Source organism: Hyperolius riggenbachi, chromosome 7 (genome assembly GCF_040937935.1).
Source record: "Hyperolius riggenbachi isolate aHypRig1 chromosome 7, aHypRig1.pri, whole genome shotgun sequence".
In the NCBI taxonomy this organism is placed as follows: domain Eukaryota; kingdom Metazoa; phylum Chordata; class Amphibia; order Anura; family Hyperoliidae; genus Hyperolius; species Hyperolius riggenbachi.
Window position 1 is genome coordinate 161,013,277 of NC_090652.1, and position 25,107 is coordinate 161,038,383.

Below are 25,107 nucleotides of genomic sequence, written 5' to 3' on the forward strand. Positions count from 1 at the left end.
ATCTTCACACCCAGTGTAGCCACAAAAACACCTGATCTGAAGTATAGCCCTCGTATCGGAGGAAGGGAAGGTTAGTAGATGAGCCCCCCCATAGATCTGAGCCCCCCTGCTGTAGGGGCCACTCCCCTATAGTTACACTCCTGACTACACTTCACCTTAGACCTAGATCAGATCTCTAGTATGTAAGGTACCGCATACTGCGCATGCGCAGAACGTTCCCGGCAGAGGGAGCATGATCGAGGACGTGCACGGCCAGGACCCAGCAGGTGCAGTTTCCATCGACTGGACAGTCGGTGAAAAACAAAACCTAGCTGCTGTGGGGGACCGGCGTAGGCACAATTAGGCTGCAGGGGGCTGGTAGAAGCCCTAGGTTAGGTTCTATTAACTTTGCTTTAGATTCCCTTTAAAAGAGAAGTATTTGCATTAATTCAGCTTTAAGTGAGCAGCTGTGGTTTGCCAGGATGCATCACTCCTGAATATTGAAATCATCTCTTTATGCAAGGCTACACATCCAGAGCTGCTGGTGTATAGTAAACCTATAGCTAATACATTATACAGAGCCACATCAATCCAACATGCTTATAGCCTGTTTTGGACTTTTTGGTCCTCATCAGTGCATGGCATGGATTAATATGACTCTATGGTATAGGACTTGGACTAGTACTAAGGAATACCCAGGTAGCTTATGGTGACCCAGACAGCCCCCACCGCCCATGAGGCCGGGTAAGGTGGATGCCTTAGGCGGCAGAAGTGGGGGCACCAAACTAGAGGGAGTAGCAGGAAGGAAGGGGGGGGGCAGCGGGCACAGCACCTGTGAGGGAGGATCAAACCCCCCCCCCCCCCTCACCTGGGTCTTCCCCTCCAGCTATTACCGCAGAGTAGTAGGCAGCCGGCAGGGAAGCAATGACTCACCTCCTTCCACGTTCCAGCGTGCATTCCACCTCTCATCACTTCCTGCAATGCCGTCCACTATACAGTACAGTGAACGGCATTCCAGGAAGTGACGAGAGATGGAACGCACGCTTGAAAGCGGAAGGGGGTGAGTCATCGCTTCCCTGTAGGCTGCCCACTACACTGAGTAATAGCTGGAGGGGGAGAGCGTTCGAGGGGACCCAGGTGAGGGAGGGGACTCGACTCCCTTCCCCGCCGCTGTGCCCGCTGCCCCCCTTCCTGCCTGCTACCCCCTCCAGGCTACCTACACTGGGGGGCAATTATTCTACCTGGGGAGGGGGGTGGCATCTTCACAAGTTTCCTTCAGGCGGCAAAAAGTCTAGAACCGGCCCTGGACCCAGAGCCTTCCTTCCTAGTGGTTCTGGGTCACCATGAGCTATTTGTGTATTACTTATTTCTAGTTTGATTCCTGGGGACCTGGTGGGAGAGAAAACTAATTAATTGAAAAGTTTAACTCCAGTTCCAGGTGAAAGAGTCAGCTCCATCGACCAAAGAAAAGGTGGATTCTGACGTGGAGAAATTGTTTATAAATGTTGAAACCGTTGTTCCAAGCCTGTTTAACATCATGAAACAACAAACAGCCACTATACGGCCAGAACAGACAAATAGGGTTTATGAAATCAGTGACATACCCAGTATTAACCTAAAGCACTGCAGGATTTATAATCACTAGGCAGCTTGAATTTATTTATTTATTGCACATTTAATTATTGTATTTATAAAGCGCCAACATACTACATGGGCACTATGGCGAAAAATTGTAAAATTTAAAATATGTGCTAACAAACAAATAAGAAGTATGTTTTTTCCAGAGTAAAATGAGCTTTGCTGAGAATCCCTTATGACGATATGGACTAGTCCAAAACCTGCCGCTTCTGTCAGATTTCTACTACCTACTGTAAGTGACAGCAACATAGGAGAAAAATAATTTATGGCTCATTTTACTCTGGAAAAAACGTACTTCTTATTTGTTTATGTTTGCACATATTTTAAATTTTAAGGATATGTTCCCACTATGCACATTGCTGCATCGCTGGATGTAAATGCACTGCCAGTACAACTGTATGAACATGTTCACATTTCAACATTATAATGGACCTTGTTCTCCAAATGCAATTTCTACAGTGTGTTCTGGATAACATACACGTTAATGAGGATGTTACCACAGTAATATTTATGCTATGAAAAGTAACATACACATTATAACATGCAATGTGCATGTTGCATTATGGCTGTGTTGTAGTGTTGGTGTTATGCAACACCCATAGTGATTGTAGCCTTAATCTCCCTCCCTAACACTCATGCTGCTGAAATACTCACTGTGCTTGATGAATTCCTGCTTAAAGAGACTCTGTAACAAAAAAAAGTTCCCCTGGGGGTACTCACCTCAGGAGGGGGAAGCCTTAGGGTTCCAATGAGGCTTCCCCCTCCCATGTAGCTGCAGGCAATCCAGCGCTGGCTCCCCCTAAGTCTCCCGCAATCCTGGCTCGACAAGCCTGACAAGGCTTGATATATTTACCTTCCCTGGCTCAGCACGGAGATAGGCGGAAATAGCCAATCTCTGTTGGGTCCGCTGTACTACGCAGGCGCAGGAGACTTGTGCCTGTGCAGTAGAGCGGACCGACAGCGATCGGCTATTTCCGCCTATCTCCGAGTGGAGAGCCAATACTGCGCCTGCGCTGGAACCGGGAAGCTAACTATTTACATCCCTGCTGTTCGGAGGGGCACAGCGAGACCGCCGTGGGACACAGGAGGACGGGGGAAGCCTCGATAGAATCCGGAAGCTTCCCCCACCCGAGGTGAGTACCCCCCAGGGGCACCCTTTTTAGTTACAGGTTTTCTTTAAAGCAGACCTGAAAGCACACTCTGTTGTGACGGAAAATTGCTGTGAGCTGTATCTGTGAAGTTTGTTACATGACAAGCTGGGCAACCACAGGGAACAAAAACGGAAGCGGGACATTTAAAGGATACCCCGAAGTGACATGATGAGATAAACATGTGCATGTACAGTGCCAAGCACACAATTAACTATGCTGTGTTCCTTTTTTCCCTTTTTCTGCCTGAGAGAGTTAAATATCAGGTATGAAAGTGGCTGACTCAGTCTTGACTCAGACAGGAAGTGACTACAGTGTGACCCTCACTGATAAGAAATTCCAACTATTAAACACTTTCCTAGCAGAAAATGGCTTCTGAGAGCAAGAAAGGTAGGTAAAAAGGGGAATTTCTTGGAATTTCTTATCAGTGAGGGTCACACTGTAGTCACTTCCTGTCAGGACTGAGTCAGCCACTTACATACCTGATATTTAACTCCTTCGGGCAGAAAAGGGGAAAAAAGGAACACAGCATAGTTATTTGTGTGCTAGGCACTGTACATACACATGTCTATCTCATCATGTCACATGTCATTTTGGGTATCCTTAAACTCATTAAATGTATTAGTTTATTTTTTACACATGAAGTGGCACACAGAATAATCATCCACAAAGATCTGATAACTTCTGATTAGAAACTCATCTATGGAATTTGTAATGCAGATTTAATTTATTTTGGTGAAGAAGTTTACTTTACAAAACGGACTGCAACATGTGAAAAGTTAGTACATTCTTTATTTAACATCTATAGGCTTTTTAATTTTCTTATGAGCAAATAACATTGATTACCAATAAAAGTAGACTTTGCCTAAAGCATTTCACGTGTCAAAGTTATTTCTTTTACTCCTCCTTTTTACTTCAGTACATAAGGTTTCATCCTGAAATATGCGTAGATTTTAGATTTTACAGGACAGACGCCATCATCACTTACCTACTGACTTAAAAACAGTTGTTTGATCTGAGCAAGCAGGTTTAGTCCCATTCAGAATTTCACCAATTTCACCAAAAATAGATGCCTAAAACACAGAAAAAAAGGGTATAAGTGGTGAATGCCACATGATCCCTGCTTCCTCTATGTTGGATTAGAGAGCAAGCCCTATTCAGTTTTGAATTAATTTAGAAGCAAGTGAAGCATTGTCTGGTGTTAGCTGTGGAGCAGTTATGCTGACATCAAACCAATAAACATTGATACGGGTAATATGATATTCAATATTAACCATTTCAGCCCGCGGGGATTTTTCGCCTTATGCATCAGAGCAATTTTCACCTTCCATTCATTCGCTAATAACTTTATCACTACTTATCACAATTTATTGATCTATATCTTGTTTTTTCCGCCACTAATTAGGCTTTCTGTGGGTGGTACATTTTGCTAAGAGCCACTTTACCGTAAATGCATTTTAACAAGATTAATAAGAAAAAAATGGAAAAAATTCATTATTTCTCAGTTTTTGGCCATTATAGCTTTAAAATAATCCACGCTACCATAATTAAAACCTATGCATTTTATTTGCCCGTATGTCTCGATTATTATACCATTTAAATTTTGTCCCTATCACAATGTATGGCGCCAATATTTTATTTGTAAATAAAGGTGCATCGTTTCCGTTTTGCGTCCATCACTATTTACAAGCTTATAATTTTAAAAATGTTTGTAGTATACCCCCTTCAAATGCATATTTTAAAAGTTCAGACCCTTAGGTAACTATTTATGTCTTTTTTTTTTTTTTTCTAATTGTAATTTTTTTTTTTTTACTATTAAAACTTTTATTTGGGTAATATTTTGGTGTGGGACATAAACTGTTAATTTTTAATGTTGTTAGCTGTGTAAATAGTAATGTAAAAAATGTGTAGCTGTAGTTTAACTATTTGGCCACAAGATGGCCACCTTCGTTTTTTGTTTCCCTCCTTGTACTTCTCTCTAGGCGGAAGTACAAGGGGGATGCGGAAATCTCTCCGGGCAGAAGAGCCGGAGCCTCACAGGTGAGCGCTTCGGTTTTTCTGCGGGGGAAAGGGATCGGTGATCGGGAACCATGTTCCCTTTCACTGATCCCAGGGCTACCGGGCGGCACAGCGGGGATGCGGGGGCGTGCCCGCGATCGCGGGCTGGAGCGCGCCCAAGCGCGGGAGCGCTGCAGAGCTGCCGCCCGGTTGTGAGCTTCACGTCCGGGCGGCGGAAATGGTTAAATGGCTAACTTTACATGATTTATTGCAAGTTTTTGAAAGGTTAAATTTCCTCTTCAGGCATTTTACAGAGTCAGAATGGTTCTGATAAAGTGCTGTATACCGTAATGCCTAAAGAGAAAGCTTAAAGGACCACTACAGTGAAAAAGGTAAGCAGTTAAAATCTGACAGAACCGACAGGTTTTGGAATAGTCTATCTCTTCATGGGGGATTCTCAGAGTTTTCTTTGTTTTCAAAAGCGTTTCCTGAATGGCAGTTGCTACAGAGAAACTTTAACCAAGTATTCAACTTCCCTATGAAGAAATGGAACAGTCCAAAACCTGTCAGATTTTAACTGTTTACCAAATAGATTTGTTTGCAGTGGCGTCGCTAGGGGGTTTAATCCGGAGCACCACCCCCCAACCTGTTGCCATGGTGCCCCAGATCCAATACATTATGGCTGGGTGCCCCCGTTTCTAGCCCCGGGCGAATAGAGCAATTGCCTGTGGCGCTGTGCGGAGCGGAGCAGGCATAGTGTACTTAAAAACTCACCTTCCGATCCCAGCAGGCAGCCTCCATCTCCTTCCTACTTCCTCCCCTGGCGCCCATCGCCTTGGTTACAGCGTACGCTGTGATGACGTGGCCACAGCGTTCGCTGTAACCAAGGCAACGGAAGCTGGGGAGGAAGTAGGAAGTAGATGGAGGCTGCCTGCAGGGATTAGAAGGTGAGTTTTTAACTACACTAGGTCCGCTCCCCCCTTGCTCCGCCCATCGCCCCCCTCCTGCCGCTCAGTCTGGCACCTATTTGGGGCACCTTCCTATCTAACCTATACTGGGGGAACCTACCTATCTAACCTACACTGGAGGCACCTATCTAACCTATACTGGGGGAACCTACCTAACCTACACTGGAGGCACCTACCTATCTAACCTATACTGGAGGCACCTACCTATCTAACCTATACTGGAGGCACCTTCCTATCTAACCTATACTGGGTGAACCTACCTATCTAACCTATACTGGGGGAACCTACCTATCTAACCTATACTGGGGGAACCTACCTATCTAACCTATACTGGGGGAACCTACCTATCTAACCTATACTGGGGGCACCTACCTACCTAACCTATACTGGGGGAACCTACCTATCTAACCTACACTGGAGGCACCTACCTATTTAACCTATACTGGGGGAACCTACCTATCTAACCTATACTGGAGGCACCTACCTATCTAACCTATACTGGGGGAACCTACCTATCTAACCTATACTGGAGGCACCTACCTATCTAACCTATACTGGGGGAACCTACCTATCTAACCTATACTCAGGGCACGTACCTATCTAACCTATACTGGGGGAACCTACCTATATAACCTATACTGAAGGAACCTACCTATCTAACCTATACTGAGGGCACCTACCTATCTAACCTATACTGGGGGAACCTACCTATCTAACCTATACTGGGGGCATCTACCTATTTACAGCCAAGCAAAGCTCCAGGGCCCCAGCCCAGCAAAGCACAGCCCTCCAGCAAAGCAAACCCCCAGCCTAGCAAAGTCTCTGGGCCCCAGTCCAGTAAAGTGTACAGCCAAGCAAAGCCTAGTAACCCCCCCCCCCCAGCCCAGCAAAGCCCCCCAAAATGCCCCTAGCCCAGCAAAGCCCCCAGCAAATTGCCCAGCCCAGCAAAGCCCCCAGCAAGTCATCCAGCAAAACTAGGCCGGCTCGTCATCACCGCCAGGCTGGCACAGCATCACTGTCAGCCAGGTCAGCACAGCATCACCGCCAGCAATGCCAGCACAGCATCACCACCAGCCAGGCCAGCATAGTATAGCATAACCACCAGCCAGGCAGCCCAGCATAACCGCCAGTACAGCACACGGGCCAGCCAGCCGAAGACAAGACAGAAGCAAGGTGAAGGGCTTATTTATGTGAAATACTGCCTAATGAATATATTTAAAGGGGAACTGAAGTAAGAGGTGTACGGAGGCTGACATATTTATTTCCTTTTAATCAATACCAGTTGCCTGGCAGCCCTGCTGATCCTCTGCCTCTAATTCTATTAGCCATAGCCCCTGAACAAGCATGCAGCAGATCAGGTGTTTCAGACTTTAAAGTCAGATCTGATAAGACTAGCTGCATGCTTGTTTCTGGTGTTATTCAGATACTACTGCAGAAATAGACCTGCAGGGCTGCCAGACAACTGGCATTGATTAAAAGGAAATAAATATGGCAGCCTCCGTATACCTCTTACTTCAGTTCCCCTTTAAAGAGAACCAGAGATGGAAGCACCCTCATGTATTTTACCATATATATCAGTGGGAACATTAGAGAAAACATCTACCCTGCTTTCTGTTTCATTATTCACTGCTCAGCCTGCTTCTAATCAGCCCTGATAAAATCCCCGACTGAGCACTCAGTCTGACTTTGCTCAGGAATCATTATAGCTGAGACTGTCTTTTCTGATGTCTTTACAAGCCCAAGCCTGCCCCCTTGTGGCTCTGCTATAACGACTCAGCTATAATGATTCTTGAGCAAAGCCAGACTGAATGCTCAGTAGGGGATTTTATCAGGGCTGATTAGAAGCAGGCTGAGCAGTGAATAATGAAACAGAAAGCAGGGTACTAGGGTAGGTGTTTTCTCTAATGTTCCCACTGATATATATTGTAAATACATGAGGGTGCTTCATCTCTGGTTCACTTTAGGTTACGCCACTGCTATGTTCATGTACATTTGGCCCCACCTATGACCACGCCCACTTTCCACGGCATGGCCATGCCCATTTTTTGCAGCTCAATCATTCCCTCTTGGTGCCCCAGATCTCCCAGGAACCTAGAAACGCCCCTGTTTGTTTGTAACAGTAAATTTCCGGTCTGAAACACACTAAAGCTGCATACTTTGACACACTTCACTTCCTGCTTCAACTTAAAATGTGCTATTTATTTTCTTTAAAGCAGAGCATCCGGAAATAAACAACAATAAATAAGAAGGAAATATCCACCACCTAATAATTATACTTCAAGTATGGAAAATGGACAGTATAACTACAGACAAAGTAAAATGAATTGGTTATTAGAATCTGCAATTTGAACACAACTGCTTCTCCAGGGTGCCTGAGGTTCTGTATAAACATGTGGTAAATTATCGTAATTATTTTTTTATAGATTTTCAGTATTAATGGACAATTTGAACTGAAGCAGTGGTAACCTCACAGGGATTTCTGTTTTTACGTCATTTACACACGAGATTGCTCCTAGGATATAACAAAGTCATATATTTATGCAGTATTGATCCCAGAGGCAACATCATAATATCACAGCAAAAGTCAAATTCATCTCAAAGCGTTCAATGTTCCTGACCCCGAGCTATAACCAGAACTGTACAAAAATAACAGTGCAATGCTTTGTTAATCTCAGAGGGGCTGACTTATCAAGACAGGTGGTAAGAAATTAGAAGAAAAAGTGTTCTGCTTTTAAAAATAACTAAGTAAGTTTTAGCGGATAGCTAAAAGAAGGGTTCTAATTGGCTGTCGTTAGCCACTAATGTGTTTGTTTGTTTTTTGTTGCACCTTCTATATTCTCCCCCAGAATGTTTTCCTTTTTGGGGGATGGAAAGAATAAAGAAGTAGTTGGGTGGAGAAAAAGTGAGAGAGGCCCAAAGTAGGCAGAACCACATGCAGTAAATTTAAAATGTCAAGGCTGCAGTGCCCCCAGTCATGTGTGGTAGCATGGTAATGAAGATGGTGCGCTGGAAGAAGTGTAGGTGCAAGTTTCCAGTGCGCAATCCCCCACACTATGCTGTGCTGCTGCATATAAATTAATAATATTGACATTTGTAGAACGTTTTCCCCTGTCTGATTCAAAGCGTTTTCAAGCTGCGTCAGTGCGTCACAAAGGACATGCTCAGTAGGCAGTAGCAGTGTTAGGGAGTCTTGCCCAATTACTCCTTACTGAGTAGGTACTGGCTTACTGGCTTACTGAATTTTAAGGGTATAAATTTAAAGGGTATTAATTTTAAGGGTACTTTAGACAAACCGAATTATACCAGAATTGAGCCAGAAGGGAACAGAAGTGAACTAGCACAGAACTCTGGGCTGTTGTTCATCTGCTGATTTTCTACACCCTGCATAGAAGTACCTTCAATACCATATTGAACATACACCAGCTAAACATACAGCAAGCTAAATTTAAGCACTGCTTACCAAACTACTGATGGTTTCACCGTGCCTCACCAACCACACTACTGCTGATCTTCGCTATCTGCTCCACTGCTGAAGTCCCTATCAGCTGATCCATCGCCAACCTCCAGACAAGCTACGTCATTACCAACCAGACACCCCATCTACCAATCACACACAGCTGGATTTTTTTTTTTTTTTTGCCATCATTGATGATCTGCCAACTTCACTGCTGAACTCCTGTGGACTGCTCCTTACCAGATTGATTACTGATGCAACTTTGCTGAACCCCCTTCAGCCACATCATTGGTGACATTTATCGCATCTTGGTCTAACTGCTGTCCCCCGTCTATGCTTCCACTCTCCACACCCCAGCCTACCTTATCCCATCAGTACAAAATGTTCCCTCCTATTCACTCCCTTACCCCTCCACCATTCCCAAGCTATCTCCCTCCCCATCTCGCTCTCCCCCATCACCCCATGCTGTACCTCCACCTCCTTCTACACCTTGTCCCCCTTCTGTTTCCCCGCACCCTCTCCCGTTTTGTCCTTAGACTCCCTTTTGGTCCTCAACCCCCATGCACCTCCCTTCCCTCCCCCCAAACTCTACCCACACACCCCCTCGGCATAACCTTATTCCTATCCATCCTACCCCTAGGCATTCGCTCCGTGTTTCCTATGGCCTCTGGAATGCCAGACCCACCCTCAATAAGCTGCTCTCTGGAACTTGCTCCCTCCAGCCCCCAGACTCGCCCCAACCTTTAATACCTTCACACAAGCTCTCAAGACTCACCCTTTCATGCTCGCATACCCCCCTACACCAGCACCATAATATGTTCTGTTAGACACCCTCTCCCAGACACACCTATTGTCTCCACCCCCACCCTTTAGATTGTAAGCCTCTGGCAGGGCCATCTCCCTTAGTGTTTCCAGCTTGATTATGCAATCTTACTGACAATCACCCCTCTTGTGGACTAGAACAGTCTCTATTTTGACCTATGACACTATTATCAAATCATTTGCATGATCTTGTTTTGTTGTGAGTTTCCTGTATGTCCTACCTTGTATGTTAACCCTTTTATCTATTGTGCAGCGCTGCGTAATATGTTGGCGCTATATAAATACCATAAATAATAATAATAATAGGAAGAACCAAAATTTTAACCCTATTCTACTATATCAGAGATGGTGCCCTTAACCAGTACATTATCCAGCCACTGTATGGATTCTTGATAAAAAAGCACAGTATTTGATGCACACTAGGGTCCATATGCAATTCACTTTTCTCCTAGGTAATATTTTTAAACTTGTCAATAATATGCCTTTTAAGCCACCACAAAGCTAGAAAATACTCAAAATTATTTTGCTAGTACTTTTTCACCTCCTTTTTGGTGCTTTTTTAGTTGAAAAGTGCTGGAAAGTTATTTTAAATAGAAGATGAAAAATTATCTCCTAGAGAAAACTAAGGAGAAAAAGTGAAATGCATATGGGCCTAGCTGTCTCCATTTGCACCTTAGTCAGCTTGCTATTGGTGCGCCTCCTGCTCTTTTTAACAAAAGTACAGTTCAATGCAGTCACCATTTAAATTCAAATGTAATAGCAAGTTATTTTATACCAAAATTAGTAACACGGACCCCGGATGTGGCAGTGCACGAGTATTAATGAAGCAAGATGTGTTGGGAAGCGGTGGGGTCGAGGCTGTGCACGCAGCAGACAACCATAAACTGTGAGGACAGCACATCAGGAGGAGCCAGCAGAGACCACCTGAATGGGGGTCTCTGCTGGCTAGCACACAAATAACTATGCTTTGTGCCTTTTTTTCTTTCTCTGCCTGAAAGAGTTAATCATCAGGTATGCAAGTGACAGTTTCTGTCCGGGACGGGACCGGGTCGGACTGGGTCAGACTATAGTATAACCCTCAGTGATAAGTAACTATAGCCATAAAACATTTTTCTGTCACTAAATGGCATCTAAGAGCAGAAAAGATATAAAAAGGGTCAATAATTCATAGATTTGAGCTGTGGCATACTTCAATGAAGGTGTCATTGTGCAGAGACAATGAAACAGGAAAAACTTAAAAACTAAATTTAAATATAGAATAAAACTGTGGGATATCTAGAAAAGTACTTTTTTAGGAGAAGGAGGATAGATACAATTGTTTTTCTCAACAATTTATTTTTCACTTCGGATGTCCTTCAGGCCTCGTTCACATTGCGTTCCGCTCACGTGGCCATTTGCATTGGCTGTTTTTGGAGGAGTTTTGTTTTCTTCTCCCGGCGCTTGGGTGGGCAATTCGTTTTTTGTGCAAGGTGCGTTTTTGTCCCGTTTTTTAAATTCACTCCCTGATGCAAGTCAGGAAGTGAACTCTTGGACCCAGAAAAGAATAAATAAAATGTATTTATTTTTTAAATTATCTTTATTTGTATCCTTTAATTTATACAAGATTAATCCATAAAAGTTACATACACATACTCATTTACATTTACTCAATCATCAATCCACCATATCACCCCCTTAAAAAACATGACCAGACCTTATTTCTTTGTTTATTTCCCCTTGACAATATCTGGCACTCGTCCATTGCCCGCTTACTCTTCCTACTCTACTTTAACTTTCATTCACACCCACTCCCATCTTTCATCCATATACTGGGCATCTTCTTTTCCTCCTCCCCCTTTTCTCTCTTTTGTCACTGAACCCCATACGGGACCTCTCTGATGCTCACGATCCCCTCATAAGCCTATCATATTCCCCTTTACTCTTAAACACTTCCCACTGAAGCCATTTCTTCTCATATACATGTACCTCCCCCTTAACATAACTAGTTAATTCCTCCATTCTCTGGGTTTCTGCCACTTCTTTAATCCATTCCTGAATTGTTGGGCTTTGGGTGGACTTCCAATGTCTTGCTACTAATACTCTTGAGGCATTAATCAAAGATTTCAACAAATAATTTTTATATTTTTTAACTGACCATCTATTACTGTGTAAAAGAAAGAGGACGGGATCCTCCTGTGTCTCTATTCCAGTGATCTGTTTTATTATACCACTAACCTGTGACCAAAACCCTCCTAATTCTCTACATCTCCAAAAAATATGAATAATATCTCCCCCTCCCTCTCCACATCTCCAACACATTGATGGGGTACCTGGGAACATTCTACTCAGTCTATCCGGTGTATAATACCACCTTATAAAGATCTTATATCCTGCTTCCTGTCCTCTTGTGGGCATTGCTGACCTACTAGCTAAAATTAATACTTTTTTCCACTCTTCCTCTGTGAATATCTTCCCCAAGTCTTTTTCCCACTTCTCCTTCAGCATCCTTGTATGATCCTCGCTCTCGTTGAGGATCTTATATACCCTTGATAGCATTCCCTTATTTTGCCCTCTACCTCTGCATACCTCTTCAAATGGGGTTAAATCTCTACTTAATACCTCCTTGGACCCTTGGCTTCTCAGAAAGGATTTTATCTGGGCATATCTCCATTCATCTATATATCCCATCTCCCTTATGTCCACCAGTTCTTGAATCGAAATCCATTCTGCTCCATCTAATATATTTTTAGCTCTCAACCCCTGTCCACCCTTCCAATATGGATAATTAAGAAGCGTCATTCCCATAGGGAATTTTATATTCCCAAAGATGGGGATTATGGGGGTAGGCCAAGGGGACACGCCCGTGCACTTCCTCCACTTATCAAAAATATTCAATGTATGCCTTACCAATTCAGTCCCCTTTTTCTTTACTCCTATCCCACTCTTCTCCTGAATCCAGGGGAGGTTACCTATTGGGCTCCCTATCATTTACTCCTCCAACATTACCCACCTCTTCTCCTCGCGGTTCCTGTTCCAAACTATGATTCGAACTAATATCGAGGCATCAGCATATTTTTTAAAATAAGGTACCGCCAAACCCCCTTTCTCCCTCTCCATCGTCTGTAACCTATACCTCACTCGAGTTCTCCGACCCCTTTCTATATATTTACCAATGATACTTTTCAACTGTCGAAAAAAGGGAGAGGGTATTGGGACTGGTAAGGCTTGGAATAGGTAGAGAAAATGAGGGAGAACATTCATCTTTACTATGGATATTCTACCGAACCAGGAGAAACATGGCCGATCCCAAGCTTCCAAATCCTGCTTTATCCTTTCCAATATAGGGATATAGTTGTCGTTTACTATATCCTTTAACTACTTCCCGACCGCCGTATGCACAAATGGCGGCCGGGAAGTGCACCCCGCAAGGACCGCCGCATTGACAAATGGCGGCGGTCCTTGTAGGGGCATGGGCGGAGCGATCGCGTCATCAGTGACGCGATCCTCCGCCGGGAGTCGGAAGCCCGGCATTGTGCCTCTGCTCGCCGGGCACTTAGCAGCCCCGGCGAGCGGAGGGATCTCTGGGATCCACCAATCAAAAAGTATAAGGCACTTTGTTAAGTAAACAAAGTGCCTTATACATGCTTCCTCCTCGCCTCGTGGTCTCATTGTTGCAGAGACCACTAGCGAGGAGGAAGCATATTGTAAGTATCCATCACACAGCGTTTTTTTGCCACAGCAGCCCCCTGATCACCCACCCCAGGCCTCATACCCCCCCTGATCACCCCAGCAGACCCCTGCCCAGCACCCTTGCACCCCTATAAAACCCCCACCCCCCCCCCCCACCTGCCACTAACTAGCGACACAGTTTCTTAGTTTAGGTTCCTAACTGCCTCCTAGTCACCCCTGATCCCCCCCCCCTACCTTTAGATCACCCCCAGACCCCATCCCAGACTACCCCCCTGTATACTGTATACATCTGTATACAGCTACCTTACCCTCTGATCCCCCTCTGATCCCCCTCTGATCACCTGTCTATCACCTGTCCATCACCCCTCAGCACCCCCACCCATCAGAGCAGACCCTAACTGCCCCGCGGGGGTAACCAATCACCTGCCCAGGCCCTCGATTGCCCTCATACCCCCCTTCTGATTACATCCCCTGCTCTTTGTTTACATCTGTCCTCCCCAGCAATCACTAACTGATCTTTGATCAGTAACCCCCTGTGTCTGCCTCTCATCAGATCAGGACTCAGTCTGCCCCGTGCAGGCTCCTGATCAACCCCCCACCCCCTCAAATCGCCCTCAGACCCCCCCCCCTAATCACCGTCCAAGTGCATTGTATTTGACTGTGCTGCGCTTGTATTTGATTGTGCTGCGCTTGTATTTGATTGTGCTGCGATTGTATTTGATTGTCCCGTGATCTGCTTCGATTGTCCCGTGATTGTTTGATTGCCTGAGACCCCACTTCCCACCACACCCAACCCCCCCCTCCCCCCCACCACACCCAACCCCACCCTCCCCCCCCCCACCACCTTCCGAGTGCATCAGATTTGCTTGTGCTGTGATTGGAGTCGATTGTATTTGATTGTCCCGTGATCGGCTTCGATTGCCCCGTGATTGTTTGATTGCCTGAGACCCCACTTCCCGCCACACCCAATCCCACCCTCCCCCCATCACCTTCCGAGTGCATCAGATTTGATTGGGCTGTGATTGGATTCGATTGTGCTGTAATTGTATTTGATTGTCCCGTGATCGGCTTCGATTGCCCCGTGATTGTTTGATTGCCTGAGACCCCACTTCCCACCACACCCAACCCCACCCTCCCCCCCACCACACCCAACCCCACCCTCCCCCCCACCACCTCCAACCACCACCTTCCGAGTGCATCAGATTTGCTTGTGCTGTGATTGGAGTCGATTGTATTTGATTGTCCCGTGATCGGCTTCGATTGCCCCGTGATTGTTTGATTGCCTGAGACCCCACTTCCCACCCTCCCCCCATCACCTTTCCGAGTGCATCAGATTTGATTGTGCTGTGATTGGAGTCGATTGTGCTGTAATTGTATTTGATTGTCCCGTGATTGTTTGATTGCCTCTGAGACCCCACTTCCCACCAACCCCAATACCTCTCAAATACTCCCTTTTTGCTAGGTAGGTGCTCTTTTTTTCTGGGTAGTCTCGGAGGAAAACCCCATAAATTTAGCAATCCAAAATGGCAAGAAGGGGGCTTTCCGATGACGAGGTATACAGGTACATGGACCAGTCGGATGAGTTATTTTGGGAAGAATCATCCGTCGAATCTTCCGGGTCCGAATTTGAACCTGTAGAAAGCAGTGGTTCCCTGACCGATAGTGATGACGAGGCTATGGTCCCGGCTAGAGCCAGGCGTACCAGACCCCAAGTCGTTAGACCGCAGGTGGCGCAGGATCCGCCTCAAGGGCAGCAGGGTGGTGCTAGCGCTGTTGATAGTTTTCTTGGTGAGGCAGGCACCAGCAGCGCAGCATCTCCTGGACTTAGTGCCAGTGCTTCCGTAGACCCTGGCGAAGTGGTGAGCGTCAGTATGGAAGTTGAAACTGGTACGGTGGCAAGTGCAGTAGTACCCCCGTCGCAGCCACCAAGAAGAAGACGGGCCCGTAGTACCCATAGACTCCCAGAGGTGCTGGCACAACCAGATTGGCAATCCCCTGATTCCGCCGCACCCGTAGTGCCCCCTTTCACCGCCCAGTCTGGAGTCCAGGTGGCGACAGCTCATCTAGGAACGGCCCTAGACTTTTTGCAGCTGTTCATCACCCAGGTTCTCTTGGACTTAATTGTGGTTGAGACCAACCGTAAAGCCACACAATTCATCACCGAGCACCCGGAGAGCATGTATGCCCAGCCTTTCGGGTGGAAACCAGTCCAAGTTTCCGACATTAAAATCTTTTTGGCCCTTATCCTTCACTTGGGACTAATGAAACAAAATGTATTGCGGTCGTATTGGTCTACGAACCCAGTACATCATGTTCCCTTGTACCCTGCTGCCATGTCCAGGACACGATTTGAGTCCATCCTGCGCTTCCTGCACTTCAACGACGACGAAACCTGTCTTGAAAGGGGAGACCCTGCTTATGACCGGCTCCACAAAATTCGGCCCCTCATAGACCACCTGTCCTCAACATTTGCAGATGCTTATATCCCTGAACAGAACATCTGCGTAGACGAGTCCCTCTTACGCTTTACCGGGCGCCTTGGCATCAAACAGTACATCCCAAGCAAGCGCGCCCGGTATGGGGTGAAACTGTATAAGCTCTGTGAAAGGGCCACAGGCTATACATGTCGTTTTAGGGTCTATGAGGGAAAAGACTTAAAATTGGAGCCGGTCGGATGCCCTGACTACCTGGGGAGCAGTGGAAAGGTTGTGTGGGACTTGGTGTCACCCTTGTTCCAGAAGGGGTACCATCTTTTTGTGGACAATTATTACACAAGTGTGGCCCTCTTTCAGCACTTAAAGTTAGAAGGAATCCGATGCTGTGGCACTGCGCGGCCTAGTCGCCAGGGCTTCCCCCAACGGCTCATTACCACCAGACTTCAACGGGGGCAGAGGGCCGCCTTGCGTACTGAAGACCTGCTCGCGGTGAAATGGAGGGACAAGAGGGACGTTTACTTTCTGTCCACCATTCACACAGACACGACAGTCCAAATTACACGGGCAACTAAGGTCATTGAAAAGCCCCTTGTCGTCCACGAATATAATGTCAACATGGGAGGGGTGGACTTCAATGACCAGAGGTTAGCGCCCTATTTAATGACCCGGAAAACAAGACGCTGGTATAAGAAAGTGTCTTTTTATCTGATTCAATTGGCAGTTTACAACAGCTTTGTTCTCTACAGTAAGGCTGGGAGAACTGGATCTTTCCTCCAATTTCAGGAACAGATCATTCTGGACATCCTGTATCCAGGAGGTGCCAGGCCCCCCCCCCAGATGCAACTAGCCGACTGCATGGTAGGCATTACGCCTATCAGATTCCGTGTGCCCCAGGTCAACGCATCCGAAGAAAACGTTGTCGTGTCTGCAGCAGGACTGGAAGAAGGAATGACACCAGTTTTTATTGTCCCCGCTGTCCTGACCAGCCTGGCCTATGCGTAGGGCCGTGTTTTGAGAGGTACCACGAGCAGGTACACTATTAGAACCTAGGGAACTCCAGACACAGGAGTAGGCACACACTCAGTGGTCTTTTGCACATTGTCGCAGGGAGAGGAGAGGTAAGCTTGAAGACCAAACGGGTAAGCATAAAAGTGGGAAGAAGGATCGGTTTCCATGCTTGATATTGCTGATCTGTCCTGGATTGGCGATATAAGACGGCATGTTTGAATTTCCCTTGAGTGTGGACACCCCCGGTTTATATGTGATTTGGGCCGATGATGATGCTTTAATGCCACACAGAGTCATCTCTATTGGCAGGCATATTGCTGTATCCTACAGGCATAATGCTGTATACTAAAGTTCTGAGGCCCAGTCACATAAGTTGGTGGCTCACCCTGAGTGCAGGGTGGCACGGGGTGTCTCTCTCCTGAGGTTATCACTGCCATTGATGTGGAGGAAGATCTGCCATTGATGGGGAGCAAGGTATGTTTGCCGTTCATTTTTCCTTTCAGCCCAGAGTGCATTACTTGTATACCCAATATAAGGAGTATAGCAGAAACTCCTAATACTGGCCATACATGTAATGATTGCAGAGACCCTAAAATGCCAGGACAGACTCCACAAATGACCCCATTTTGGAAAGAGGACACCCTAAAGTATTATGTGAGGTGCACGGTGAGTTCATAAAAGATTTTAGTTTTTGTCACAAGTTAGCAGAATTTTTTTTTTATTTTTTTTTAACAAAGTGTCATTTTCCGTTAACTTGTGACAAAAAATAAAATTTTCAATGACCTCACCATTACCCTCATGGAATACCTTGTTGTGTATTCTTTCCAAAATGGGGTCATTTGTGGGGTTTGTTAACTGTCCTGGCAAGTGGGCGGGGTGCTAAATTGTGAGCACCCCTGTAAAGCCTAAAGGTACTCATTGGACTCTGGGCCCCTTAGAGCAGTTAGGGTGCAAAAAAGTGCCACACATGTGGTATTGCCGTACTCGGGAGAAGTAGTACAATGTGTTTTGGGGTGTATTTTTACACATACCCATGCTGGGTGGGAGAAATACCTCTGTAAATGACAATCTTTTGATTTTTTTACGCACAATTGTCCATTTACAGAGTTATTTCTCCCACCCAGCATGGGTATGTGTACAAATACACCCCAAAACACATTGTACTACTTCTCCCGAGTACGGCGATACCACATGTGTGGCACTTTTTTGCACCCTAACTGCGCTAAAGGGCCCAAAGTCCAATGAGCACCTTTAGGATTTCACAGGTCATTTTGCGGAGTTTGATTTCCAGACTCCTCCTCACGGCTTAGGGCCCCTAAAATGCCAGGGCAGTATAGGAACCCCACAAATGACCCCATTTTAGAAAGAAGACACCCCAAGGTATTCCCTTAGGAGTATGGTGAGTTCATAGAAGATTTTATTTTTTGTCGAAAGTTAGCGGAAAATAGATTTTTATTGTTTTTTTCACAAAGTGTCATTTTCCACTAACTTGTGACAAAAAATAAAATCTTCTATGAACTCACCATACTCCTAACGGAATACCTTGGGGTGTCTTCTTTCTAAAATGGGGTCATTTGTGGGGTTCCTATACTGCCCTGGCATTTTAGGGGCCCTAAACCGTGAGGAGTAGTCTGGAAATCAAATTCCGCAAAATGACCTGTGAAAGCCTAAAGGTGCTCATTGGACTTTGGGCCCTTTAGCGCAGTTAGGGTGCAAAAAAGTGCCACACATGTGGTATCGCCGTACTCGGGAGAAGTAGTACAATGTGTTTTGGGGTGAATTTTTACACATACCCATGCTGGGTGGGAGAAATATCTCTGTAAATGGACAATTGTGTGTAAAAAAATCAAAAGATTGTCATTTACAGAGGTATTTCTCCCACCCAGCATGGGTATGTGTAAAAATACACCCCAAAACACATTGTACTACTTCTCCCGAGTACGGCGATACCACATGTGTGGCACTTTTTTGCACCCTAACTGCGCTAAAGGGCCCAAAGTCCAATGAGCACCTTTAGGCTTTCACAGGTCATTTTGCGGAATTTGATTTCCAGACTACTCCTCACGGTTTAGGGCCCCTAAAATGCCAGGGCAGTATAGGAACCCCACAAATGACCCCATTTTAGAAAGAAGACACCCCAAGGTATTCCGTTAGGAGTATGGTGAGTTCATAGAAGATTTTATTTTTTGTCACAAGTTAGTGGAAAATGACACTTTGTGAAAAAAACAATAAAAATCTATTTTCCGCTAACTTTTGACAAAAAATAAAATCTTCTATGAACTCACCATACTCCTAACGGAATACCTTGGGGTGTCTTCTTTCTAAAATGGGGTCATTTGTGGGGTTCCTATACTGCCCTGGCATTTTAGGGGCCCTAAACCGTGAGGAGTAGTCTGGAAATCAAATTCCGCAAAATGACCTGTGAAATCCTAAAGGTACTCATTGGACTTTGGGCCCCTTAGCGTACTTGGGGTGCAAAAAAGTGCCACACATGTGGTACCGCCGTACTCGGGAGAAGTAGTATAATGTGTTTTGGGGTGTATTTTTACACATACCCATGCTGGGTGGGAGAAATAACTCTGTAAATGGACAATTGTGTGTAAAAAAAATCAAAACATTGTCATTTACAGAGATATTTCTCCCACCCAGCATGGGTATGTGTAAAAATACACCCCAAAACACATTATACTACTTCTCCTGAGTACGGCAATACCACATGTGTGGCACTTTTTTGCAGCCTAACTGCGCTAAGGGGCCCAAAGTCCAATGAGCACCTTTAGGCTTTACAGGGGTGCTTACAATTTAGCACCCCCCAAAATGTCAGGACAGTAAACACACCCCACAAATGACCCCATTTTGGAAAGTAGACCCTTCAAGGTATTCAGAGAGGGGCATGGTGAGTCCGTGGCAGATTTCATTTTTTTTTGTTGCAAGTTAGAAGAAATGGAAACTTTTTTTTTTTTTTTTTTTTTGTCACAAAGTGTCATTTTCCGCTTACTTGTGACAAAAATTAATATCTTCTATGAACTCACTATGCCTCTCAGTGAATACTTTGGGATGTCTTCTTTCCAAAATGGGGTCATTTGGGGGGTATTTATACTATCCTGGAATTCTAGCCCCTCATGAAACATGACAGGGGGTCAGAAAAGTCATAGATGCTTGAAAATGGGAAAATTCACTTTTTGCACCATAGTTTGTAAACGCTATAACTTTTACCCAAACCAATAAATATACGCTGAATGGGTTTTTTTTTAATCAAAAACATGTTTGTCCACATTTTTCGCGCTGCATGTATACAGAAATTTTACTTTATTTGAAAACTGTCAGCACAGAAAGTTAAAAAAATCATTTTTTTGCCAAAATTCATGTCTTTTTTGCTGAATATAATAAAAAGTAAAAATCGCAGGAGCAATCAAATCGCACCAAAAGAAAGCTTTATTAGTGACAAGAAAAGGAGCCAAAATTCATTTAGGTGGTAGGTTGTATGAGCGAGCAATAAACCGTGAAAGCTGCAGTGGTCTGAATGGAAAAAAAGTGGCCGGTCCTTAAGGGGTAGAAAGCCCTAGGTCCTCAAGTGGTTAAATCAAAACCTATTTTTACTCCCAGGTACCTCATCATTCTATTCTGCCATTTAAATGAAAAATTTCGAATCAATTCTTCCCTTTGCTCCCCTCTCACCCAGCAAGCGATTATTGTACTTTTATCAAAATTAATCTTCATATTGGAAAGCCTCCCCACTTTATCAAATTCCCCCATTAAACTAGTTATTGACCTCTGAGGGACTCCAAGGTAAAACAACAGGTCATCTGCATATGCTGATACTTTGTGTATCTGCCCCCCGATTTCCAGGCCCCGTATGCTGGAGTCCGCCCTCACTCTGCACAAGAATGGCTCCAGTGTCAAAGCAAAAACCAGTGGAGAGATGGGGCAGCCCTGTCTCGTCCCATTTTTAATTTCAAATGGGTCAGAGGTCACCCCATTAACTCTTATCCTTGCATTTGGGAAGGTATATAGACCCAATACTCTTGCACTCATCTTTTCTCGTAACCCCACATGCTTTAACACCCCTTCTATATAGGCCCACTCCACCCTGTCAAAAGCTTTTTCAGCATCTGTAGACAAAAATACGACAGGGTTGGAGTGGGCCCTCGTCCAGCATGCCAGATCAAGGGTGCGGGTAGTGCCATCCCTAGCCTCCCGCCCTCCAATGAACCCCACCTGGTCTGGGTGCACTAATTGATTCATAAGCGGTGCCAGCCTATTGGCCAGAACTTTCGCAAAGATCTTAATATCTGCACTCAGTAGTGCTATTGGTCTAAAACTTTGGCACTGCATTGGATCCTTTCCCTCCCTGTGCAGCAGTGAGATATAGGGCTCCAGCATACGGGGCGTCAACCCAAAGCCCTCTCCCTCCCCTTCAGTTAATCCATTAAATACTTCCGCAAGAGGCGCATGCGCGACGCCGGCGTGACTGGATGCAGGTCCGCTGAGCTCCGTGACTGACCGGGAACTTATCGGCAAATTACAGCATTTCTGGCCGTGCTAGGCTAACCCCTGGTAGCCCAAAGCCTCTGGGATATGTCAGAGTCGAAGAAGAGCAAGAAAAGGAACAAATCCGTGCATTCTGAAGGACCGCTCCCGAAGCTCCTTGCACGCCAGCAGAAGGACAAGGCCTCTAAGATGGCCGCTGCTTCCTCCTCCCAAGCAAGTAGCGCTTCCCTGGAGGATCCTCCCTCCCAGCCCAGCATCTCATCAGGGGAGCAGAAGCCTGATAACTCGGCTTTGCTTAACTCAATCCATAAGCTACTCAAAAAAGAGCTGAACGCGGCTGTCTCCGCCATCAACGCCCATATCCAGGAACTCGGTGACAGAGTTAATGTGGTGGAACAGAGACTGGACTCCTACGCTGATGCACTGAAGGAAGATAAAAGCAGGCTGGACGCCCATGATGCTCGTATGGATCAGTTTGAAGCCAGGCAAGAAGATCAAGAAAATCGGGCACGTCGCTCCAACATTCGCATTAGAGGGCTGTCCGAAACCTATACAGATCTCCGTGCCGCAGCCCTCAACCTATTCACAGCCATGCTCCCACAGGTGGACCAGTCCCTGTTCCGGCTAGATAGGATTCACCGCGCTTTGGGGAAGCCTCGCAACCCTAATCTGCCCAGAGATGTGGTGCTCCGGTTCCACTACCATGAGACGAAGGAACAGATTATGGCCGTCGCTCGCAATCTATCTCCGCTCCCCGGGGTGCCGGACACAGTCCAGCTGTATGCAGACCTCTCTCCGCTGACATTACAAAAAAGAAGGTCGCTACGCCCGATATCGCAAGCCTTAATCACTGAGGGTGTCCGTTACTCCTGGGGTTTCCCGTGTGCCCTGCTCTTTACCCTGCAAGGAACGGCCCACCGTGTGACCACCGTAGAAGACGGAAAGCAAATCCTCCAAGCCGCCAATATAAGGGTGCAGAGTGAGACTTCCATGGAGACACCCAGAGCCCAACGCCCGGAGAGGGTCTGGCAGACCGTTGGAAGCGGGCGGAGATCGACCTACAGCTCTCCTTCAGCCTCTCCGAGATAAGTACCTTGAAGGGGCTTCCCCCCTCCTCTGATTTAACACTTTATGATTGCTGTGCTGATTTTGACTATGCCGATCTGTGACTTTTTTAGGTCCCTATGGGATACCAGCGCTTCTATCCTAGGGATATGACTTTTAGCTTTATGTTCCTTCTATGAAGTGCGGCCAACCTGACATGCTTGTGACACCTTATATTATGCTTCCACCCTTCTTAGGCCACCAACTCGTACTTTACAGAGTGGCATGGTGATCAGGAACTCTCGCTCGTGATTTCTGGACATATCTGTACCGATCGGCTGCATGTTCAGGGACTTCACTATTTCATGCACCATGTGTTGTTTACTGGCCCACTCATGACATTTGCTATCCTCCCACAAACCTACAGATTGGCACCGTTCATCACGCATATGCAAGATCACTACTCTACCCCGATCCTCGGGAAGGGCTTACGGGACGCTCCCACACACCCAAGATGTTTATAACATGGGATATTTTACTTTGATATGGCATTGGGAGACTGGAAACAGCCAGCCTACACACTTTAAACCTGCTTTATTAGCAACCATTCAGGTTGCCCACGTGTAGCTGTACGCTATGACCTATAACTGAGATGAATACTAAGCGCCCCGGAGTGCATAACCCTTTCTCTCCCTTTTCCTCCCTTCCCCCCTCCTCTATTCCCTCTAACCTCGTCCCTATCCCAATGTATCCCTCATCCCCTTTCCTATTCCCCTTTTCCCTCAGACCCTCCACCCCAGAGTTCAAGCCCCAGCTCCCTTAACTCCGGGTGCTTAAGTAAGGCTAGAAAATTCAAACCCCCTAGTAGCTGCCGTTTTCCCGGTTAAGTGATTCATGCTGTCCTCACTGTTTGGTGGACTTGTGGGAGAAGTTGATTTTTCTCTCCCCCCACAACCCGACCAAGCCTTAACTGGTTTTACACCCAGTTGTTGCACAGAACAATTGACTTCTGTGTTCATTAGAATTTTACTGTTGTTGTTAATGTTACTGTTGTCTTGTTACTCATTTATTTCTGCTCATGTTGGGACACTGCTCATTTCTGCCCACTTGGTTGATCACTTCCTTATCATACCATGGACTCCCTGAGGTTGGTCTCTCTTAACATAAGGGGACTTAATTCCCCTAGTAAGCGAAGGAAAACCTTCATAACCCTACTCCGGCACAAACCAGACCTCATATGTTTGCAGGAGACACATTTCACTACCACCTCGTGCCCACGTTACTTTCATAAACACTACCTGACCTGCTACCACTCCCAGGCCACTAAAAAGCATAGAGGAACCTCCATCTTTATAAGGAACACACTCCCTCTAGTCGTAGAAACAGTTGACTCAGACCCAGAGGGACGCTTCGTCTCCATTAAAGGAACCTTAAACAACAAAAATCTCTACCTGATTAATAGCTACCTACCACCTGAAAAGGCTTTTCGTACCTTTTGTGACCTACAAAAAAAACTTGAGATAGGCCCCAACACCATTTTTGTTTGGTGTGGAGACTTTAACTTCACATTGAATGAAAAATTAGACAAATCCAAGCCCTCTACTGACAAACTCTCCAAAAAGCAGCGCATTGCCCTCTCTAGGCTACTAGAAAATAACTTTCTTGTTGATACCTGGCGGGAGCTTTATGACAGCAAAAGGGGATACACTCATTTTTCTGAAATCCACAACACTTATGCTAAAATAGATCATGTCCTAGTGACCTCATCTCTAGTTCCCTCACTACAGTACCTAAGACACATACCCACTAGCCTTTCAGATCATGACATTCTTCTCTTTAGCATAGATCTTCATACCAAACCCCTTCAGCGGCCTTGGTGGAGACTTAATGAGTCCTTGGTTGTCAATCAATCCACTAGGCAAGATATAGCAGAGCATCTAAACCACTATTTTTCCTCTAATGATGTGGATGATACCTCCCCTGTAACCCTCTGGATGGCCCATAAAGCTGTCATCAGGGGCTTCCTGATAAAAACAGCCTGTACCATCAAGAAACGGTCACATGAAGAGCTTGATAACCTTCGCTTCAAGCTTCTCCGCCTCCAAAATATCCATCAACAAAATCCTACCCTCTTTATTCTTAAACAAATTAGAGATACCAGGGCCCAGTTAGATGTCCTTCTGGCAAAATCAGCAGAGAAGATGTTAAGATTCACAAAAGCAAGCTACTATAGATATGTCAACAAGCCGGACTCATGGCTTGCTAGAAAATTAAGAAATCAACAAAGAATTAATACTATATATAAAATTAGAACATCCTCAGGCACAATCACAAGCAACCCGGACTCAATCTATGAAGCTTTTCATAAGTACTACACTAATCTTTACAGCAGTAAACTTACAGCTTCGCGGGACGACATCCAAGAATTCCTAGCCACCTTGAATCTACCCACC

General features: G+C 45.7%; 1 protein-coding gene across 1 annotated transcript in view; it reads right to left on the bottom strand.

Moving 5' to 3' along the window:
• Positions 1–25,107, bottom strand: part of CRYM (crystallin mu) — a 166,657-nt gene that overhangs the window by 27,087 nt on the left and 114,463 nt on the right. The window contains exon 7 of the mRNA XM_068246875.1: positions 3,754–3,838. Coding sequence (XP_068102976.1) covers positions 3,754–3,838 — 85 coding nt within the window. The remainder of the gene's footprint in view (positions 1–3,753; positions 3,839–25,107) is intronic.